The 21,957-nt window shown below is 53.5% G+C and overlaps 2 protein-coding genes across 3 annotated transcripts in view; one reads left to right on the forward strand and one right to left on the reverse strand.

The window, feature by feature from the left end:
- Nucleotides 1-21,957, forward strand: part of PI4KA (phosphatidylinositol 4-kinase alpha) — a 135,330-nt gene that overhangs the window by 55,656 nt on the left and 57,717 nt on the right. For both annotated transcript variants that reach the window (XM_069100900.1, XM_069100901.1), the window contains 3 exons: nucleotides 17,563-17,671; nucleotides 20,719-20,855; nucleotides 21,165-21,298. In XM_069100900.1, the coding sequence (XP_068957001.1) occupies nucleotides 17,563-17,671; nucleotides 20,719-20,855; nucleotides 21,165-21,298 (380 nt within the window). The remainder of the gene's footprint in view (nucleotides 1-17,562; nucleotides 17,672-20,718; nucleotides 20,856-21,164; nucleotides 21,299-21,957) is intronic.
- Nucleotides 1,617-16,763, reverse strand: SERPIND1 (serpin family D member 1). The gene is made up of 5 exons (XM_069100898.1): nucleotides 16,115-16,763; nucleotides 11,197-12,085; nucleotides 6,468-6,741; nucleotides 2,192-2,336; nucleotides 1,617-1,860 (listed from the first exon to the last, which is right to left on the reverse strand). Exons 2-5 carry the CDS (start codon nucleotides 12,074-12,076, stop codon nucleotides 1,669-1,671), a joined length of 1,491 nt encoding a protein of 496 aa, XP_068956999.1. The 5' UTR covers nucleotides 12,077-12,085; nucleotides 16,115-16,763; the 3' UTR covers nucleotides 1,617-1,668.

Raw genomic sequence — 21,957 nt, forward strand, 5'->3', positions numbered from 1 at the left:
TGTCAGTAGAGACTGTAGGAGAGACCAGGGATTTCATTGAAGGTAGTGGAGGTTTGGGCTAGGGGGAAGGACTGCCCAGTGATGGAGCCGATAACTGGGCAGCCCAAGTGTCTTGGAGCCCCTGAGGCCTTGGCTCCTCATGATCCTCTCTTGGGAGCTGAACCTTCCTGTTTGGGACTATGAAGAGGCAAGAAAAGATGCCCTGGCCGTGGTTCTCCACTCTAGAGGCCAGAAAGTGAGAGCAGAGGTTCCGTGGACAGGGCTGGGCCCCCACTTCCTAATCATCGCCTCAGAGCCTCAGCTGACCGATGGGTGCTGTGCCCATCCCATGTTCGCTGTGCCACATAACTGAACATCTGCCACGTGGCTGAGCATGGAGGTCCTTGCCCTGTGCAGTGCAGAAACATGCTGCTGTACATCTGAACTGGCAGGAAACCCTGAGCAGCAGCATCCTTGGACCCAGTGGCCACACCTGCAAGTGCGACATTCGGGGGCCCCGGCCGATGTCCACCTAGCGTTCCCTGTTTGCCCGGGCACAGCCCGGGATTCCGTGCTCGGGCTTCGTCCCCAGGATTCTGTAGAAAGCTCAGCCAGGATGCCAGCAGGGTCTGGGCTTTGTAGGAGTGGTGTGGACATGAGGGTGGCTACCCCACACACACTAAAGTGAAGTGTGAGAGTGCTCCGCAGAGTCAATAAAGACCCAGGAGAATGGAGGTAACATCACCATGGGGTGCTCTGGGGCAGCATGCAGCCATGTACACCTTGTGGACTGTTCCCTGGCCCCCATTTCTACTTGAGTTTAACACCCCTGCTGTAGAACATGCCTGAAAAGTCAGGCAGAGACAAGACTCTCCCTCTGTTCCTAACAAGATGGCCCACGACATCCCCCCACCCATCACATGTTGCAGGACCAGATGACCATGATGACCTCCAAGGCCCTGCCAGTTCTCAGTCTACAGTCCTGTGGAGGTGTCACGTTGCCGTCCTTCCAGAGCTGTTTGTGCATCCCGCCGGGCTGCAGAAATGTGGCCCCTTGGGTTCCTTATCCTGGACAGTCTGGCTCATTTACTGTTAGTTGTACATTAGCATTTAATGGAGTTCTGTCAGTGGAGAGAAGGATGAGAGACACAGGTTAAAAGTGGTTTGTGTTTATTGATGCCTAGAGTGGGAACCTCTGTTCCTATGCGTCCCAGGGAGTGACAGCCCCAGCTCATGCACAGTGCTTTGCAACAGGGCCTCCTAATGGATGCCAGCATTGTGGAGACAGGCTGCTTTCCCTTTCAGCATGGCTGGAGGCCACAAGAGAGTGAAGGAACCAAAGGGCTGAGGGTGGCATAGGACAGGGACACAAGGGCCTAGGAATTGGCCTGTGTGAGGCCAGAGCACTAAAGAAACAGGAAATCAGATCATCAGCTCCTTAAGGACACTTTTAATGTGTTCATTGACTGCATGCGCAGGCACACAGCTTCTCTAGACTCAGGACTGTTTGCTACACAAAGTGATTCCCACAGAATTCCCACGTGTTGTGATTTCTTTCATGAGACCTGGCCCCTGCATTCAGGGGGCATGGGGGATTATACAAGTGGCATTGCTAACAGATTCCCTTCAGGTGTCATTATAAAGACAAGGTAATTATCACAGCATGGCCGGCAGCCCCTGCCTCCACCTCTAAGATTTGCTGGGGTTGGAAACACGGCCCATGAAGAGCAGACAGCTGGTGCGGTGCTCATAGATGAGGAACAGGAAAGGACGATCGACGATGAATCGAGTCTGCGTGGAGAGGGGCATGAAGCCCACAGTGGTCACAGCAGCAGCCTGGGTGCCCTCCTCGTTCACCGTGATGGTGCCTTGGTGCTTGAACTGTTCAGAGAGGAGAGAGTGTGTCTCTTAAACCCCTGCCTGAGAGGTGGTGGCAGAGCCCTTGGGTTGGGGGGGTTCTCCAGGGGCTAGATGGAGATGGTACCCACATGCTCTTGGAGCGTCTCCACCCTCCACCCCCAGGCTCCTTGGGCAGGTGACTTCTCTCACCCTCTGCCACGTCTCTGCTGCACTGCGCAGCCTGCTGGTGGGGTCCTGTCTCAGCAGAGCTGAGCCAGGTCAGGGGGACTGAAGAAGGGATGGAGGAACAGTAAGCAGACCCCCAAGATCCCCTCTGTTGGGGGCTATGGGCAAGGAGAGAGCATGTGCTTACCAAGTCGATGATGAGTTTTTGGTCAGATATTCCAGAGAAGTCCCCGTTGTGATCAAACAGGTCAGTAATGCCCATCAACCTCAGGGCATCCACGAGGTCATAGTTCTTCTCTAGCTTGAACCTGGGCAGGCGTACCTCGCGGGTTCTGCTCAGGGAGGGGAAAGGGGACACGGTGTCATCACAACAGCTTCCAGGATTGCCATGGGCAGGGACAGAAAAGCACCTATGGGAAATCTGTGCCACAGCTTGGTAATAGCACAGCTGCCAGAGGAGTGTGTTGGGCCACACGGTCCCAGAGGCAGCACAGCACAGCGGGAGGAACGCGGGGTCTGGCCTTAGGAGGCCTGGCCTTAAGTCCCGTTTGGTTCTTAGGATCTGCGTCACGTTGCTCCTCTGTCAGGTGAGGGGCTGGGCTAAATGATTCCCAAGGTCTCTTCATCACCCATGTGATGCTGTGATATTCTAGTTTCATACTAGGGACTAGGGCCAGAATGTGATTTGATGGGTAGAAGGAACTCTCAGGTGAGGGAACTCCTTCCAAAGCAGGTTGTTGTTGAGTCATTTTTTTACTCATCTATGTACCACTCTGTGACCCTGTTTGGGGTTTTCTTCACAGAGATACTGGAGCAGTTTATTATTTCCTTCTCCAGCTCATTTTACAGATGAGGAAACTGAGGCAAACAGGGGTAAGTGACTTGCCCAGGGTCACACAATTGCCAAGTGTCTGAGGCTGAATTTGAACTTGTCTTCCTGACTCCAGGCCCAATGAGCCACCCAGCTTTTAGAGCATTGAGAGGCCATGTCTTGCTTGGGGCCCCCTAGCCAGGATGTAGCTGATCTAGGCGTCTGACCGCCTGCCTTACTGGTTCTCCGCCAGCTCTCTTTCCCGTTCTCCATGGCTGCCCCCAAATCAATCGATCTATGTTCTCTGTTTCTATGTGTGACTCCCCCTCACTGCTAGGGAAACCTTTCCTAGATGGAGAAGCTCAGGAGGCCTCACACATCATCCTTCCCTGTCCCTGGCATCTATAAGCAGAGCCGGTGTGACTGTTGGGGTGCTGCAGAGGGGCTGCCTGCTTAGCAGTGGGGGACACCAAGAGTGGAGGCCCAGAGCAGAACTCCCTTGGGTATCCCTTAGTTCATTCACAGCTGATAGCTAGCACTTCTTAAGGCCTTTATAGTTTATAAACTTTATCTCATGTGATCCTCACAGCAGCCCTGGGAGGGCAGGCTATTATTATCCCCATTTTACAGATGAGAAAGCTGACTTGTCCAGGATCATGTTGCTTATTTGAGACCTACTTTGAACTCAGGTTTTTTTGCTTTTAGGAAGTTGGTATTCGGGGTTTTTTTTTAAAGCCCATTAAAAGTCTTGCAGACTTTTAGTGAAACTATTCATGTGACTCGAAAATAGTGTGGTTCAGGTGAAAGAGCACACTAACTGACCCACACAGACACAAGCCTGTGCTCCAAGGATCTCTGGAAGAAGGTATCAGCCTGTCTGGGAGAGGGGGCTACCTCTGGGCCCCCACCTCCCCTAAGTAAAGTCATAGATGCAGCCCCACCCCATTCACATGTCGGCATGATGAGACAGTACTTTTTTTTTTTTGAAGGGCAGTTGGAGTTAAGTGACTTGCCCGAGGTCACATGGCTAGGTGTGTGTGTGTGTGTGTGTGTGTGTGTGTGTGTGTGTGTGTGTGTGTGTGTGTGTGTGATGTATCTGGGGCCAGTGCTGTATTTACTGTGCCACCTAGCCGTCCCGAGACAGTACTTCTAAACCACCAAGCCCACACAGCTTGGAAGGGAGAAGGCTTGGGTTCTAATCATGCCTCTCACATTTAAGTTTTTCTGGAGTATTCGTGTTTCCTCCATGTCAGTTTTCTCTAGACAAAGGGGATAACAGTGCCCATCTCCCAGAGTCATCAGGAGGGTTCAGGGAAGTGTTATAGGAAGGACTTTTTCCCAGCAGCAGCTGCTGCAGTATAGGTCAATCTTCCTTGTCTGATTGGTGGAGTTGAGATCAGAAGAGGCCTGAGAGGGGTTCCCTAGCCCACTGTTAGTTTGTGAAACAGAGGCTGGGGGGGGCTATAGGAGATCAGAGGGAAGAGATTGGTCTCGAACCAGAGGAACTCCCTTCAGGGGAGAAGGGGAGGCTCTTTGGTGGGTGGGGGGATATCGGAGGCCAGACTCAGAAATGGACAAGAACAAGGCGTGTCTGGAAGGCCACTGGCCAGAGGAGTGAGAGCAGAAAAGGCGGGTGGTGCCCACATTCAGGAGGAGTCTGGGGTTTCTCTGGTAGGCCATGGGGGGTGAGCGAAAGCTTTGTGATAGCAAGCATGTGATAAAAATAGGGGCTGAGAGGGAAATATCAGGAGGCGCTTGCCACCAGACTGCTCTGGGGGAGGGAGTGGGAGTCACCAATGGGAAATGCTCCAGGAGGCCACTTCGGCCATGATGAAAGCCCATGAGTGAAGCCTAGGGAGACCACAGAGAGGAGGAGGAGGAGGAGAGAGACCGCAAGCTTTCTAAGGAAGACCCGTGCTAGCGGACCCTTTAAAAGAGGTGGGCAGAGGCTCCCAGTGACCCAACCATGGTGACAACTTGTATGGGACACACTTATAAGGATCAGCACAGTCTGGTGGAAATGGAGCTAGGAATGTGAGGAGACCTGACCTCGGGTTTCATCTTTACCTCTTACCCCCTCCCTGGGTGGGAGACCTTGGGCATATCACACCTGCCTGGGGCTCAGTTTCCCCATGTGTAAGATTGGGGTGGGAGAAATGCCTCCTGTGATATTCAGCCTTCCCTCTCTGAGGTACCTTTGGGGACAGGCCTGTTTGGAATGCATTTCCTTTCTGCTTTCTTCCCAGTCCTTCTTTGTCAAAACCCTCTCATCCTTGAGTGTTCTCTGTCTCTGTCCCACCAGGGCCTTCAGGGCTTCTTGTTGAGGCCTCTCCTCCTCCCTTCCCTTCCACCCCATCCATCTGGTGGTGACTATGTTTACAGCAACATCGCACCCACTTTCACTCAGGACAAAACTCCCAAGAGGCGCCAGTTTGGGGAGAGCTCTCTTGGAGCCAAACAAACACTGTAGTTCTTATATTTCCCAAACTGGACCAGTCAGCAGCAATCACACTGTTGATATTTTTTTAAATTGAGTATTATACTTATTTTTGTCCATTAGGGCTTTGGGGGGAGGGGGGGAGAGCAGGCTCTCTTGAGAGCTCCCAGTGTGGAAATTCCCATGACCAGTGCACATAGCCAGTCCTCTAGAATCTCCAGGTTCAGGGTGGGGGTTTCTGTCCCTCACTTTGTACCTTCCTTTGAGAACAGAGCCCTTCATCTTTGCTTACCTAGCGCTCAGTGCTCTGCACATAATAACTGCTTAATTAATGTTCATCAAATTGAATCTCTCCCCCTGCCCATCAAGTCTCTGCTCCAGGGTCAGCACTATTGGTTCTTTAGCTAGCTGGCCCTCAAAGAACAGGGGCCTTCCTACAGGGTCCCTCCTGACACATGACTTCGAGCACCATCAGGGCAGGGGGACTCTTCTCACTCTGTCAATTCCAATATTGTTTTCGACCAAATAGGACGTTTTGTAGATGTTGGAAGTCCCCAGTGCAGATGGACCTCGGCTCAGCTCCCCAGAGTCTTAGGGAGCTCTGGGGCCGCAAGTGAAGGGACTGTCTGGGGGGTGGCTAGGTGGTACAGTGAACAGAGTACCGGCCCTGGAGTCAGGAGGACCTGAGTTCAAATGTGGTCACAGACACTTAACACTTACTAGCCGTGTGACCTTGGGCCAATCACTTAACCCCAATTGCCCTCAAAAAAAAAAAAGGTACTGTCCGGCCCTCCAGAGCTGCTTGGAGCTGGGGGCAGCCTTGGGACCAGGTCCTCCCCACTCCACGACTGACACTGTCTCAGTGCTGTCCACTCCTCCTTCCTTTTTATCCTCTCAGCCTACTTCAGATTTAAGGATGCCTCACTTACTGTGTGGCTCCTTCCTCTGCCAGTGCTGATTGCCACTATCTAGACCTCTGTGTGACTCTGACTCTTTGCCCATTCCCTCAGAAAGCCCCCTCACAGGGCAGCTCCTTGGAGCCTGTTCTTGAGGCCCTACCCCCGGGAGCCTGTGGCCCCAGCATGGCCCTCCTCCCACGTCTCCACATTTTTGTGGCCCTGCGCCAGGCTTGTGGGGAACTCTCGATTGGGTGTTGGGGGGTCCCAGAGCTGTGGAGAAGGGAAGCCCATTCGCCAGACTGCATGTGCCCCTTACCTGTTGGTCATGCTCTTCTGCCACCTCTCCACAGCCCGCGGGCTGAGCTGGGCCTCGAGCGCCTTCATGCCTGCCAGCTTGTGAGGTACCGCAATCAGCATGCTGATACCCCCCACATACTGCAACTGCAACACATCACAGTCCAGCTCCTGGTCATTGGCCACAAGGAAGTTGCCTTTGGTCTGCATCATAGGAACCTTGACCACCTCTCTCTCATTCAGGCGGAAATTGGTGTTATGGGTCATTTCCACTGGGAATTTGTTCACCCAGGTCCCTGTAAAGTCAACAAGAAAGGGGCTGTCAGAGAAGCTTCAGGGAGCCCAGGGTGGAGGGGGGCTAGAGGAGCCCTGGCCTGCGTGTCAAGAAGCCTGCTCAGCGGGTCTGTTTCTGCCTGTGTGACTCTCTCAGGGCCTCAGGCTTCTTCTCTTTAAGTGAGGAGGATTGAATAGGCTGACACTCTGGGGAATGCTGGCTTAGAAGCCTTTAGTCTCTCCTCATGACTAGTGCTCTCAAAGCAGCAGGAATGCCATGATGAACACCCTTGGGTGTCAGCATCAGCATACAAGTAGATCTCACCAGGATAGGCCAAGCATTGGGCTCAACAAAGCAAACAGATGAAATCGAGTCATTTGATATTAGTTTGTTCTGAAAAAGAGCTGGGAGTTTAAGTGGACCACAAGCTCATGGTGGGGATGTGGTGGCCAGAAATCCTCAGATCGCATGAAAGGGAGGGGTAGAGAGAGTTTCCCACAGGAGGGAGGTGATTGTTCCCACTCTTTGCTGCCAGTTCTGTGGACCACTGACCTGAAGTGGAAGGTCCTGAGTCCCCTTGGGACTCTGGGAGCTAAGTGTGTTTCTAGGGTCTCTCTGTACCAGCAGTGCTGCTTCAACCCTGCACTGTCTCCCTAGCTTGTGCTGGCTGCTCTAGCATGGGTCACTTAGCCTCCCCTGTCACTTAGTGGTAGGTGGGTAGGCAAGCCCTCAAGATGGCCTTGTCCAGGGCTGTACCTTACCCCAACCTCAGGGACCCAGCCTTGGCCAGCGCTGCCCTGTGAGGATCACAATGCTATGTGCGCCCTTGGTTCCCAGGGACATCCTGCTTTGATCCTTAGAACCCTCCAGGGGTCTTACAGGGAGGCCTGGAGCATTCTCTCCTGGCTTTCCTGCTCCCACATCTTCCTCCACACTCTTCTGGAAAGTAATTTTTTATTTATGGTGCATTGATTGTGACAATATGATTTCAAAACATGCTGGGTCTGTGTGGCAATGGACTTCATTTCTGCTCATTCTCTCACTGGGGGCTCTCCTTCCACCCATCCACCCAGAATTTTTACCCCATCCCCCTTGCTTCTCAGTAAATGGTGTTAACAAGCTGCCATGGCAGAGCATCGTTAGGCTGGGCCTCATTCAGTGGCGGGCACCACCTGCCCTGACCCCCCATTGGCCCAAAGAGGCTAATAAAAGAAATGGCCACCGTGTTGAAAGAGGTTCCAAGTCCCATGGTGGACAGACCCTCTCTTTAGTGGCCTCACTCAGTCCTTGCTTTTTCTCCCCCCTTCAGCCCAGAGTGATCTGTCCTCTCTTGCGGCCCCTATGGAGAGGGTCTTGGCCTGGCTTCAGATTTCTGGCTCTCCTGCTCAGGACAGGTCCCTTCCCCTCTAGTGTCTGAGCCTCAGTGTCCTCTATAAAATGGGATGATCAGACTTGAGGTCTAGGGTCCCACATTACTTGGTGGGTAGGATGCCTTCCTAGGTCTGCTCTGGTGCCTACCAGAGGCGCCAGGGTGGGCTTATGGAGGGTGCGAGTTGTCTGGCTCAGGCTCTGCTGGCAAAGGGTTGGAGAGCCCAGCTGGGCATCTGAGGAGAGGCCATAATAGTATTAAAGTTTTAAGTTTGCCACCATCCGAAAGAGCTCCCCTCCTAATTCCCATGTCAATCTTTGGGATAATTTCTGAAAGCAGCATGGCGGAAAGAGCCCACCTCAGCTGAAGTCCTGCCCTCCGACCCCACCTGAGCTCTGAGACCCCTTGGGGCAGAGGAGAGGCTTCCTAGCATCTCTGTGGGGAGGTTCCTCACCTGGGACTTCCCTTGACCAGTGAAATCAAGGCTCAAGCCCAGGCCTAGGCCTTCCCCCACTTTAATGAAGGATCAAGCACAAGAATCATTGACTTAGTGAATCTGGGGCTTTTAAGGGGTTTCCTAGGCCCTCTAGCCCAACCCCCCTCCCTTTGACATGGAACTCTAATATCATGCCCTTCCGCTAGGTGTCTCACCTCCACTTCCCCACAGGGTGTGTTGTTGCCCAGATCTCATTGGCAGAAACTTTAGTTAGAATCCATGTCCTTGTCGTGTGCAGAGTGATACTAGCCAGTTTCTGCCTCGATGCTGTCCCAGTGATGTTTTATATAGCCTCAAGGTAGATACAGATTATGATTTGACCCTGCCGGGTGATCCAGGAAAGAAATGGGGCTTCATTTGGGACCAGGGCTGACCCTAAGCACCCATCTGTCCTTGGAATACATCTTTGTCACAGTTGTTTGCATGAACAGACACCGGCTTTCCTGTTTGAAGTGATCTGTGTCCAAGCTCTGCACTCACACTTTGCTGTAGTTATTCTTGGGTTTGCAGCATGAAGCCTAGCTTCCCAACTCGGGACCTACCAAGCTGCTGTCCTGCTCTGGGCATGTTCATTCATTCCCAGCTGTCCATTACACCCCTTTCCAGGGACAGAAGGCAGAAGGAAGCTCAGTTGCTGTCTGATCAGATAGGCAGCTCATGACTGGGCCTGACCTTAGCCCTCAGCTATGTTTCATTCTCCATTTCTGTGGGCAAACTCTGGAGCAGCACAGACTTGGACCCTGACCCAACACCTGCCCTAGAGACTGAACACACGCACCGCACTGATCACCTAAGGAGAGGACTCCTTACAAACCCCAAGGAGGAGCCACCGATCAACCAAACCTCCCCCTCCAGTTTCCCATTGAGCACCAAACAGCCTGGCCCCCTGCCCCAGCACACAGACCCTGATGCCTATGTGTTCCCTTTCCATTGCTGTTCATTGAAAGGGCCGTACCCAGTAAGGCCTCTGCCTTGTGGCCTTCCAGCACCCCAGGAGGCAGGCCTGGGCCTGAGGGCTGGCTCTGGCCCCTGCCCACTGCCCCTGGGACTGCCAGGGAGTGACAAAGGCTCCTCCTCTGTGGAGGGGCTTGTCTTCCTGGTACTACAGCCTCACAGAGGGATTGGGAGGATTAGAGACCTTATTATAGAAAGCTCACCACCTCGCAGAGTGACCCATCATCCTGTCATCAGAAAAGTCTAACTGGATCTCTTGAGTCTCGGTCACTTAGCTTCCACCCTTAGACCCATTTCACTACTCAGTGTCTGGGCCCTAGGAGATAACTACATTTTGCCTTCAGAAACACAGACTTTGCAATCAGGACACCTGACTTCATGTTCTTGCAGACACTGATGAGCCATGAACACAAGCAGATCGCTTAATCTGTCTCAGTAAGAGCCACTGTCCGACTTGTGGGTAATCAAAGGACCTCAACAGGCAGTTTTCAGAGGAAGAAAGCCTGGCTATCAGCAACCATGCAGAAGAATTCCCTAAGTCACTCATAATTAGAGAAATGCAATTTTAAACCACTCTGTGGTACCAGCTCACTTCTGTCAGCTTGCCTATATTTGCAAAAAAAGAAAAGTGAAAGCCTGTGGGAAAAAAGGCACCTGAATGTGAAGTAGCCCAGACATTTTAGAAAGCAGTTTGGGACTGTGCCCCCAAAAGTCACTAAACTGTGACCTAGAGATACCCTTGCCAGGCCTGCTCCCAGAGAGAACAAAGAAAGGGGGAGAGCACCTGCATGTCAAGATACATCTATAGCTGCTCTTTTGAAAACAAAAGGCAACCTTCAGTTGGAATGGCTGAACAAATTGTGGATATGAATGGGGTGATACCGTCATGCTGCAAAAAAGGATGAAGGGGGAGTTTCAGAAAAACCCTGAAAGACTTGGATAAACTGATGCAGAGCAAAGGGAGTAGAGGCAGGAGCACACTTTATACATTACCAGAAACATCTTAAGGACAAACAGCTTGTAAAGACATAAGGAACTCTGATCGCAGCAAGTAGCAGCCATGATTCAGAGGGTCACCCACCTCCTGACAAACCCACAGTGGAAGGGCCCAAGGGGCTGGTGGAGAGAACTGGTTTTTCCTGACTTTTTAACAAGGGCTTTTTTGTTTGGGTTTCCAGCATTAACAGGGTAGGGGCAGGATTGAGAGTGAGAAAAGAAAGGCTTATTAATCAAAAAATGAGTTTCCTTAAAAATTAACCTCTCTGAGCCTTCCACTCTTAAGTGTCTCAGCACGGGGCTCCTGCGGGCACAGGGGGCGCATTTTTGGTTTTTTATAGGTCCAGAGAACTTCCAGGGAAGACAGCCCTCCCCTGCAGGCACAGTTTGGCACCTGCCCGGTGACTGACTGGTAGTCTGTGAGAGGAGAACATCTTATCCAAGGTCACATGGCCAGGAGAGGCCAGGGGCCCAGGTCTCCCTCAGTCCAAGGCTGACCCTCTGGCCGCTGCATATACTGACTCTCGTTATTGGTACTTTCATAACTAAGTTCTTGCTTTTCTCCTGGAGTGGATGAAGTCACTCTATCACATCCCGGTGCCCGCCCAGTTCACATCACTGCCCCCCACGTACTGAGAGAATGTGAGCAGGTCCCATCTTACCTTTAAAGTAAATGCAGTTCAGAATCATCATTCGTGTCGCGGGGTCTATGTTCACCAGGGCATCCTTTATTAGGCCCTTGGTGACCTTCAGAATGTGGTCATTGGCTTTAGTGATGAAAGCGGGCTCTGAGAAGTCTGCAGGCTGGGCCTCGGCAAAGTAGTACTCCCTCATCTTACTTCTGAAGTCCTCCAGGATGGGAATCTGCCTCTGAACATAAAGGTCATTCACTGACCGCAGGGTGTAGCCAAAGTTCCTCCTGAAGAGGCGATGGGTCAGCTTCCGGAACAGGTTGTGCACAGTCTGGGTCTCGTACTTGCTGCTGGCGTTCACAAAGTCCTCAAAATACAAGGCGGAGTGGACCTGCTTGTGCGTGCCTCCCTTCAGGCCCAGGGAGATCATGCCCATGGCCGTCGAGATGCCCACGGGTGCAAGAAGGACGTTGCCAGTAGGGTCGGCCGCCTCCTTCACCGTCCTGTACAGGTTGAAGGCAAACTCGGCGTTGAGAATGTTGAGGCGCTGAATTCGACTCTTGCCTTGGAACAGCTCCAGGATGTTTCCGGGCTGGGCCCCCGGGTCCAGGGGGGAGACAGCGTCGACGATGTCGATGTAGTCGTCGTCATCACTGAAGATCTTCTCCAGGTCCAAATAATCGTCCTCCTCCTCCTCTTCCACAAACAGGTCATTTGTTACTGTGTTTTCCTTGTGGAAGTCGGTGGGGAGGAAAGGCGTGCTCAGGTTTGTGGGCTCTAGTTGCACCCAGCTCCCTTGGGCTGATGGAGATTTCCCCCCATTCTCCACAAGACTTGCGGGCTCTCTGTTCTTCCCAGACACAAACGATGTGACTAGAGAAAGGAGGAAGAGGGGGACCCCAAGTTTCATTCTGAGACCCTGCCATTGGAAGAGAAAATTAATCAATTAGCATTTTGGTTTCAGATTACAAATGTCCTTGAACATTTGCCTAAAATAGAGGGTCCAGGGCAGTGGGCTTGGTGTGGGAAGACCAAGCAGGCTGCTGTTCTGACAGCTCATTCTTCAGATGGGGAAACTGAGGCCATGTCCATGGTCCCTTAAGCAGAGCCTGGGTCAGAGGCTGACCCACTTTCCCTGGTACCATGCTGCTTCCCTATTTTATACTAATGCCTTCCTCTGTGCCGCCTACACTTCACCGTGGCACAGGGTAACCTTGGGTTCTCATAGGCTGTGCCTACAGGCAGCACCTGCCAAGCCATGAAGGAGCAGCTGTGGACTGGCCAGCCAATGGTGCAAGAGATCTTTGGTCACAAGTGAGTACGTTCACCGAGCCCTTCTCCCTGTGACCAGCCAGAGCCTTGCTCAGGGCCTTGCCACTGCAGCCCCTTGACCAGTGCTCATGACCCAAGTGTCCCTTTCACTAGCCAAGCAGAGGCAGCCGTCCCAGATGTGTTAAAGAGAAAATGCCTCCCCAGTTGCATCTTCTCATCGCCTTATTGGTGCTATTAAATTCACTGACACCAGAGCCCTGCTAGCCCCTGCTCTGAAGAGGGAAGGATTCCAGGGAGACACCAGCATGACTCATGGTACATTCCTGCTGAGTTCAGCGTTTAACAAACACACAAAGCCTCATATTCCCATTCCATATCTCCCCTCCACCCCAGGCCTTAAAGCACTTTTAATTTTAGCCTCCTGGGCTGGACACCCAAGTGAATCAGTGTGGGTTATATAGGTAGGCCATGTGTACAGCAGCTGGGATGGATGTCCTGCAGGCCCCGGGCTCTGCCCTGTGCTAAATGGCCTCACTGTGGCCTGCTTTTAAAGGTTTGCCTTTTGCCCGCTCCTCAGGCTCCCTCCTCAGAATCTTCCTGTTTTCCTTTTGCATACCCACAGCATCCCCTCCTCCTCTCCCATTGTGTCGTGGTTAGCTAAGCAGACATCCGGTGTTGTAGGGCCAGGGTCAGGCGCCCTGGTCAAAGTGCTCATGCTTCAGTATAGGGAGGGTGAGCACCTCCATGTTGCCTACCCCAGCCCCTGCACTCACTGACACGGGCTTAGACTTCTCACAGCTCAGGCTTTCCCCCATCTTCCATCCAAACATTCCCCTCCCTTCACATGCTCGCGCTCTCTGTCTCTCTCACACACACACTTCTTGGGACTTCATTCCCCGTGGGGCATGAGCAGGTCTAGAACCTAGATCACCTCTCAGCCACCTCTGTTTACCTGGGCTCAGGACCCCCAGGAAAGCGGACCCAGCGAGCCACCCTGGCCCTAGCTGTGAGGTCCTAATCCCCCACCCCCACCTGCCAGGCTCCTCTGAGGAGGAGGCCCTGGGCTGGAAAACAGACGTCTCATGAGAATAATGACCGATTTTTCTCGGGATTTCGTGTTTGTAAGAGCCCTGTAAGGAGGTGCTGAAAGCACCCCCATTTTTTGCAGTTTAGGAAACAGGGAGGTGGTGATTACCATGAGTGAGCATCAGAATCAAGGCCTCTTGGCCCCAAGCCCACCATCCTGCTGTTTGGGAGGAGCCCGCTGGGGCAGGGTCCTGGGCTGCTGCCGCCTGTCATTTCTCCAGTTACACCAAGTAGTCATGGAGGGGATACTGAGGCAGGGGCTCTAGCACTCCTCCCTCCCTGCGCCGTCTGCTTCTCTTCTCAGGCTCCTTTCTTCCCTGGCCAGCGCTTGTACTTGCCTGTTATCTTTGTGCTTTTCCTTGAGCGGTAGCTTACAGACCGCTAGTCTTAACTGCCCTAGGCACAGATATGTCTGTATTAACCAAGTCCTGCTTCATCCTGGGGGAGCCCGCTGAGCCTCACTTTCCTTATTATAAAGAAAAGTGCCACACTCAACTCATTCTCTAGTTACAGTGAGACATCATTGCTAGCCAGTGAACGCTACATTTTAACAGCCACAGAAGGAAGTGACTGAGGAAATTGCTTCATAGTAAATTTACACAAGTCCCATTTACCAAGTGTAAGAGAGCATTTGATCAGAGGCCAGAGGCCTGGTTCCAATTCCTCCCAGGCTGCTCAGTAGTTGGGTGCCCTAAGGGGTGGGATGGGAGGCCCTCTGAGGCCCCTCCATCTCTGAATCTGGGCTTGGGGGAAGCCAGACTTCTCAAGGAAGCCTGGAGGTAAGACCCTCAGAATGAGAAAAACAGAGTTGTCCAAAGGGAATCACCTGACTGGCAGGCCTTACAGTTTCCCAGTAAAGCACTTTACACGAATCCTCTTATCTGAGCTTCAGATCTCTGAGGGAGGCAAGGCAGGACCTATTCCCTCATTTGACAGAGCAGGGAACTGAGGCCTGGAGAGGTGGAGTGCTGTGCATAGCTAGAACCTTTATTTAGTAGTTACTGTGTTCTCCCCATCAAAGTGCTCCAGGTGATCTGAGTCTGCCCAGGAACTTAAGGAGGGCTCTGGCTCCCTGGCCAGGCAGGGCCCTTTCTAGCCCACCAAAGAGGAAGCAGGAAAGGATGCTGGCTGTTTGTTCTGACATTTGGTCTGTGTGGGTGTTTCCACCTCCCCCCAGCAGGGACGGAACCTGGGCTTTTTGAATGCCAGGATGGCAGAGGCCAGGCTGCTATTAGCCCCGTCAGCCCATTGTCTGTGGCCCAGCTGAGCAGCGTCCAAAAGGGCTCTCTCCATCCACCATAGGGATTAGGGTGTCCCCAACCCCAGAAAATGGTTCATCCCAACAGCACTGAATGGAATTTAGAGACTTCTTAATCCTTATTCCTGGACTGAACAACTGCCAGTAACATTTGTTTTCAGAAAAGGCAACCCGAGAGCTGTTGTAAAGAGAGCCTGTACTTTTGAAGTACAAGTGCGAGTCTTGGGAGCCTGGAGACAAACCCCTACAGCCAGTTCTGACTTTTTAACCCAGCAGCAGATCTATAACAAACTGTCTCTAAGAAATAGGAAGTGGGCTTTGGGTTATCTGAAAACCCAGTGATGCATCTCCTAAGGAGAAACTGCATCTTCACATTATTACACAAAGGGAGGTCTGGACTTGGATCTGCCATCCACCAGACAGAGGACTGTGAATAGTTCCCTTCCCTTCCTGAGCCATTTCCTCATCTCTGAAGTGACCTCGGGGTTGGGAAGGCCCTTAGTCTGCATCTGCCCTGCAGGCCTTCTGCGAGGAAAGCCCCCAACCCAGATCAGGGCATGCCAAAGGTCATGTCCGCTCGGCCCCTTCACTAGGCCATCTTGAAGGTCCCTTCCAGCCCAGATATTGGCTGGGGAAGGGACCTCAGAAGCCAAAGGTATGCAGGGAGGGCATTTCCTCTGGCTTTGGGGATCTCTTGTTCTGAAGCTCTCCTGCCTCCCTTGGCCTCTTTGTAACTTCCTTTTCTCCTAGTGCTATCTTCACGGGCTAAGCCAGACAGAACTAGTCCCTTTCCCAAGGACTGTCAAGTTCAGTCTCTGGCATAAACCTCCCAGTTCTCCTACTGAGACTACCTGACCTGTTAAAGTTGGACTGGATGGCTGCTGAAGTCCTTCATCTCTCATGTCGTGGGTTCTGTGCTGCCCCTCATGCCCCAACCTGGAGCATCACCCTCCAGCAAGACAGGGAAACTGAGGACCAAGGAAGGGAAGGCTTTCTCAGGCCGCCCAGCAAGTTGGGGAAGAGGACAATGCCTAGTCCAAGCCCTGCATTTACCAGAAAAAGAAAAGACTTTCCCAAAGTCACCCAGCGAGGGGATAGTGTGAGACCATCCCTCTGGCAAGCCCAGGTTCAGGCCTCCCCCTGCAGTCTCTAGAGGAAGGGGGACTCTGGACGGGAGGTGTCAAACACTTCCATAGGTAGCATGCTTTGACCCCAGCCCTCCTGCTTAGAGCACATAGAAGGTGCAGAATACATGCCCCGGCCTGAAGAAGACAAAGCCAGGTGAGAGCAGCACACAGAAGGTTCAGGCCGAGGACAGGCAGCCAGTCTTACCTCAGTACCCTGGAGCTGAGATCCACAGCCTCTGGTGACCAGCGCAGTCTAAATGTGGACTTTGGGGCCAGGCTGGCGCATATTTTCCAAGGTAAATAGGATCCAGATCAAACATCCTTAACTTCCTTTGTCAGCAAAAACACCCCTCCCCCTGTGTTTGCCCTGGGGCTGCTGCCCAGGGTAGGAGACTGTCCTGCACGGAATGTTTGGAAGACCCAGGATTCTGGCTGCTAGCCTGGCCTCCCTCTGCCTGCTGGGAAGTTCGTGCTCGCTGGCCTGTCGCAGAGCCAGGAGATCCTGCCCAAGTCAATTCTCTTGAGGCTTCTCTTTCCCTAAATGGAGGGGTCTCAATCTCTGGTTCAGAGCTCCTAGGTCTTACTCAGTATTAGAACAGTAGCCATTTGGAGCCTTTATGTTTTTCAGAGCACCTTCTTGTTTGCATTTAAAGCTCTGCTCACCTAGCTGCACCAGAGCCCAGAGCCTGTATATTGTCCTGGGATTTGCTTTGGGCAGCGGGCTAGGGAGAGACAGCTGCAGCAGCATGTCTGGTGCACATCCAGAGGGGGTCAGAGACTCCACTCTAGGACTGTGGCTGTGCCAGCTTCCTCCCTGGCAATCCTCTTTACCTGATGGTTGGACCATGTGCTCTCAAAGGCCCCCCAGCTGTGCCATTCTGGGCTTGGTATCTGTATAGCCCTCTCTGGCCTGGGATTCCTGCAGAAAGGTTTTCTGCAGTATGGTCCAGGTCTGCTGCAAATGTGCCACAGAGAGTTCATTGTTTGGGGGAATCATCTGCGTCATAAACAACCATGGAAGGAGGCCACTCTGCCTAGGTCAGTCTCTCCAGCAGACCACCAGGTGGCCTGCTTATTCTGGTCCCCCATCCCACCCCTCTTCTGTCTAGTTCAACAAGTATTTATCAGACACTGCATGGAGTATTGGGAAAAAGTAGGATTTGGAGGCAGGCTGGAAATCTGACCTGTGCCACCTATCATGTGTGGAGACTTGGGCCAACTCCTGAGCCTCAGTTTCCTCATCTATAAAATGAGTGACTAGGGCTAGATGCTGCAGGGGGCTAAAGCTACCAGGCTTCCAGGCTAAGGGTCCTTTCTCACTGACATCTGAACCAGCCACTAGTGATCACTCCCCCAAGAGGCATTGGGGCAGAGTGAGCAAAGTACAGTGGAGAGGCCCTTGTATATGGGTGGGAGTCAGGAATGGCCTCTGATCCATCCCAGCTAGGAGACACTGACAGAGAAGCCTCTTGTGACCCAGTCACCTCTGTAGTTGGTAGAGGGGCTGTCAGAGGTGTGGCACCCGCGTTCTCCCTTACGCCCATGGCATTAGTATGTTCCTCCTGGTCCATCGCCACATTTTGGATGGCAAGGTCATGTGGTTAGGTTTTCTCAACCCCCATTTTCTGGTTCTCTCTTTCCTTGTCCCATTAGCTCACAAGACGGTTGCTGCCCATCAAGAAGGCCAAGCCAAGACTTCAGAAGCTCTTCCGCGATTTCTGGCTTTATTCCGTGCTCATGGGATTTGCTGTGGAAGGCTCAGGTAGGGAGATGTGCATTCAGCTTTGGGTGAGTCCTCAGGTCACACCCGTGGCCATAACTCAGGCAGGTATGGACTTGAATGTGGCAGGATGTGTTTCTTTCAAGTTGACTCATTCTCCTTAGGACACTAGTTCTTGGTGGACGCTTTACTCCCCAGGTGTCTTTTTGAAAGCTCTGAGTACACTGCCCCTGCTCGGGAAGGCCAGTCTTTGGTTGTGAGGTCATGATTGTTCTAGACAGAGCCTATGGACCCTTCCCCACCTTGGCCTGGCTCCAGAGGGTGGCCTTCCACTTCTAGTCCAGCAGGCCATGGGGACTCCAGACTCAGCAGTGGGAGTGCTGAGCCAGATTTTGCCAGCATGATTGATTCAGAGGCAGATGGGCCTGTAGTGCGCAGCCACGCACCCCGGGGCTCACTTGCACAGAATCTTCTCTTTCCATGTGGGTGGGGCTATGGGGAGAGGCGAGGCTTGGCCATGCCCTCCCCATGCTCCAGATGTCCCAGAGTCTGGGGCTTAGGTCCTTGAGAGGCTGCACAGGGCCCCAGCCTGTGGTTGTGGCCATGTTCCATCAGACATTGGCATGGTTCAGTTGTTTCAGTCGTGTCTGACTCTCCCTGACTGCATCTGCGTCTTTCTTGGCTGAGATACTGGAGTGGTTTGCCATTTCCTTCTCCAGCTCATTTTGCAGATAAGGAAACTGAGGCAAACAGGGAGAAGTGCCATCCAGCTAGGAAGTGTCTGAGGTTGAATTTGAACTCAGGTCTTCCTGACTCCAGCCCTGGCTCTCTGTGCACTGCAGCACCCCCTACTGGCTCCACCCTTAGACGTTAGGTTGCAGCTCCTTTATCTTCTCCGTGAGATTTGGGAGCTCTCCTGGATGCCAGCTTGAGGGTGGCAGTTCTGGCGGTTGCTTGGTAGGTGTCTTTTTCTGGTAGCTTCATTTCAGTAGGTGACATTTTCTGACACTGAGACCAGATTCTAGAGGGGTCTCTATTAGAAGCCGCAGATTGACCGTCTGGGGCTATTCAGTAAGCCCCGGTAAAGAGTGGGCAGACATTTGGGGCCATTCTTCCCTTTATCTGGCCATGGGGGGAGCCATGTCCTGCCCCATATGCCCAAAGCTGCCCTCCCAAGAGCCTTCAGACAGCTAGAGGAAACAGATCAGTTTTGGGGTGGAGACGGGCCCCTGGGGTTCATTCATCTCTTCCTAAAAATCCAGTTGGGTGCTCAAGATATCTAGAGACCAGCCTCTCCTCAGCACTGTGGGTTTAAGGAGCTCACATCTGCTCTGCTCTGGGACGTGCGTCACAGACTCTCCAGGGAATGATGGGGACTCTCCTCACATGGCAGCCAGTGGTCAGGGGAGGGGAGCACTTGGGGTGAAATACGGAGTTCTGTTTTCGACATGGCCAGTTTGAGGCACCAGCAGGCAACTGGGGTCCTGGGAACAGAGCCTGAGACGGAGATTTGGGCTGGATTATCCCGTCTGGGAGCCTGCTCTGTAGAGAGAGTCACTGAATCCACAGGAGCTGACTCCATTGGCCTGTGAGGTAGCATAGAGGGAGAGGGGAGAAGCTGAGGGCCCAGGAGAGAGCCCTGAGGGACACCTCTGGTCAGAGGCATGACCTGGAGGTCTGTCAGAGGGAGGAGAGCCTGGAGAGAGGGGGCCCTGACAGCACAGACAGGACAGAGCATTTCTGCTTCCTTCCTCCCTTTAGGAAGGGAGGGTGATGGACGGGGTCAGAGACTGAAGAAAGGTCAAGGAAGGATGAGGACTGAGAAGAGGGTCAGCAAGTGAACGATCCCTGCTAACTGTGGGAAAGGCAATTTCATTTGAATGATGAGTTGGAACCCAGGAGGGCACAGAGGGTTCAGGAGAGAGAGCCCCAGTGTAGACGACTTTTCAGTCTCCCTGAGAAGGGGAGGGAAGCTAGCTTGTGGAGATGACAGGGCCTAGCAAGGGCGTTTAAGGCTGGCTGAGACTTGGTGGGAATAGAGAAGGAACCAAGAATCTAGGCGAAACTGAAGACAGATGATGGGGGGGATCCTCTGTAGAAAAGGGGTGGGAACGTGGTCCAAGAAGCCTCTTGGTGAGGGGAAGGGCCAAGCTCCCTCCCTGGAGCCTGGCATGACCACAGGGGCATTGGAGTAGAGCAGGGGAGGGTGGCTTGAGGGAACTCTGGGTGAATGGCCCGCATTTGTAGGGAAGTACAAGGTGAAGTCCCTGCAGAGAGGTCCAGGGTCAGGGTGGAGGGCTGTGGGAGGCTTCTGAACACTTTCAGGTGAGTGCACGGGGAATTGATGAGGGAGAAGGAGGAGAGCGCACCTAGTTGAGCTGAGATCCCATCGGTTGGTGGGAGACCCAGTCCAGTCACGGTGAGTCTGGGATTTCCTCCAGTCCCTGAGCAGGAGCTTGGCAAGGTCTGAGCGGTGATGGACAGAGAAACCCAGGCCTGGCGCAGAGAGGACAGTGTGGGCTTGAAACAATGCCCCGAGAGGTGAAGCTCGCACCCCAGCTGGGGCAGTGCCTGGAGTGGGACTGAGGGCCTGAGTGGGCGTAGGGAACGATGGAAAGTCAGAAAGATGGGTTCCGATGAAGGATTTTGGCGTTCTTGAGTATGGATGCTCTGGACCTGCAGGAACCAGGGCAGGGCAAGAGGAGGGCTTGCCCTGGCATATCTGGCATCTGATAGGAGTCTGCCCAGTGAGCCTCGAATGCTCACATCAGGCTTTCCACAATTAAAGGATGGGTCCTGCTCACTGTGGTGATGTAGGAGCTAGCTTTGGGCAGCTGTTTTTCCCAGTGGCTACTGCTTTGCCTGGCCAGGCTTCAGTGTGGGCAGACAGTCCGCCATGCTGGTGCTGGGGCTTCCCTCGTGTCTCCAGTAAACAATCCTGGAGCAGACAGAGAGGCTGGCCTGGGAAGGGGAGCAGGAGCTGCCAGTCTGTGCTCACCCCGCTGCCTGAGCCCTCAGGTCGAACTCTGGGCTGGACCGGACTGAATGCCTCTGGACAGCTGTCCTCTTGTCCCTTCTTGTACTTGCAGGCCTGTGGCCCGAGGAGTGGTACGAGGGCGTCTGTGAAATAGCCACCAAGTCCCCCCTGCTCACATTCCCCAGCAAGGAGCCCCTGCGGTCTGTCCTTCAATACAACTCTGCCATGAAGAATGACACCGTGACACCGGTGAGGGCCAGCCCTGGCACAGGGTGTCGCACGCAGTCATCCCTCCCCCTCCTTGCCAAAGGCCTGAGGCCACTCTCAGTCTGCTGACTGGCCACGATGGGGCGGCCAGGTGGGACCCACGGTGAGAGGCTTGGTCTGCTCATCCATCAAATGGAACAGTAGGACCAACCGTGATCTAGTGGCCACAAGCCCAGGCCTTGCCTCTGACTACACCAGAGCAATGGCAAATGAGTTGCCATCAGCTTTGGTGGAGGGGCTGACCGTGTCCGGGAGCAGCCACTGGTAAAGAGCTTGATTTTGGCTCTGCAGGCAGAACTGAACGAGCTGCGCAGCACCATCAGCAATCTGCTGGACCCTCCCCCAGAAGTGTCCGCGCTCATCAACAAGCTGGACTTTGCCATGTCCACCTACCTGCTGTCAGTCTACCGCCTGGAGTACATGAGGTGCGTTTGTCCTGGGCCCCATCTCGGTTCCTCCCAGAGGCGCCTTGGGGAAGGGGGAGGGGCGTGGCTCTTGGCCTCAGACCCAGTTCCAGCCCCAAGGCCTAACATGTCCCGTCAGCCCCCAGGGCTTGTGAGAATGGGCACCTGCAGGCCCCACACCACTTTTCAGAGACTTGGGCCCAAGGAGCCCATGGTCTTGTGGACCCCCTTCCTCCCTCGGAGCTCCCAAAACTGTGAGCCATACGTGTGCGGGACTCGGTACCTCTGTCTCTGTATGTGGCTCAGTGCCCAGGGCTATGCATGTGGAGGTGGGAAGCCCAGCCAGCCCAGCCTGCCTTCAGTACACTTGCAGGCTAACTTGGCAGTCCCCAGGTGCAAATCAGTTAGGCACAAAGTAAAGCATTGGCAGGGCAGAGGAGGGATCCTGGCCTAGTGCTCCGGTACAGACTGAGGATGGGGGAGGGAACCCTCAGCTGCCAGCCCCTGCTCAGATGGGTTCAGAAGCAAGAGAACATGGGAGGAGCCCAGAGGCTGGTGAGGACATCCGTTTGCCAGAGACGGACAGTGTAACAAATGGCAGTGGGCAGTGAGGCCGGCCTAGCCAGGCCGGGCTCTGGCCCACCTGGACATCACCTCCCACAGTACATAGCCAGTGCAGA

This window comes from Petaurus breviceps, unplaced genomic scaffold (assembly GCF_028583685.1).
Source record: "Petaurus breviceps papuanus isolate PSGF00001 unplaced genomic scaffold, PetGlider_PUasm1.0 428, whole genome shotgun sequence".
In the NCBI taxonomy this organism is placed as follows: Eukaryota; Metazoa; Chordata; class Mammalia; order Diprotodontia; family Petauridae; genus Petaurus; species Petaurus breviceps.

Bases quoted from the DNA above. Each gene is read 5' to 3' on its own strand.
- SERPIND1 (XM_069100898.1), bottom strand. From the start codon at position 12,076: ATGAAACTTGGGGTCCCCCTCTTCCTCCTTTCTCTAGTCACATCGTTT. The intron at 2,337-6,467 runs GTAAGGGGCACA...CTCCCTGAGCAG, and splicing joins CAGAAGAGCATGACCAACAG to AACCCGCGAGGTACGCCTGC. The intron at 1,861-2,191 runs GTAAGCACATGC...CTCTCTGAACAG, and splicing joins AAAAACTCATCATCGACTTG to TTCAAGCACCAAGGCACCAT.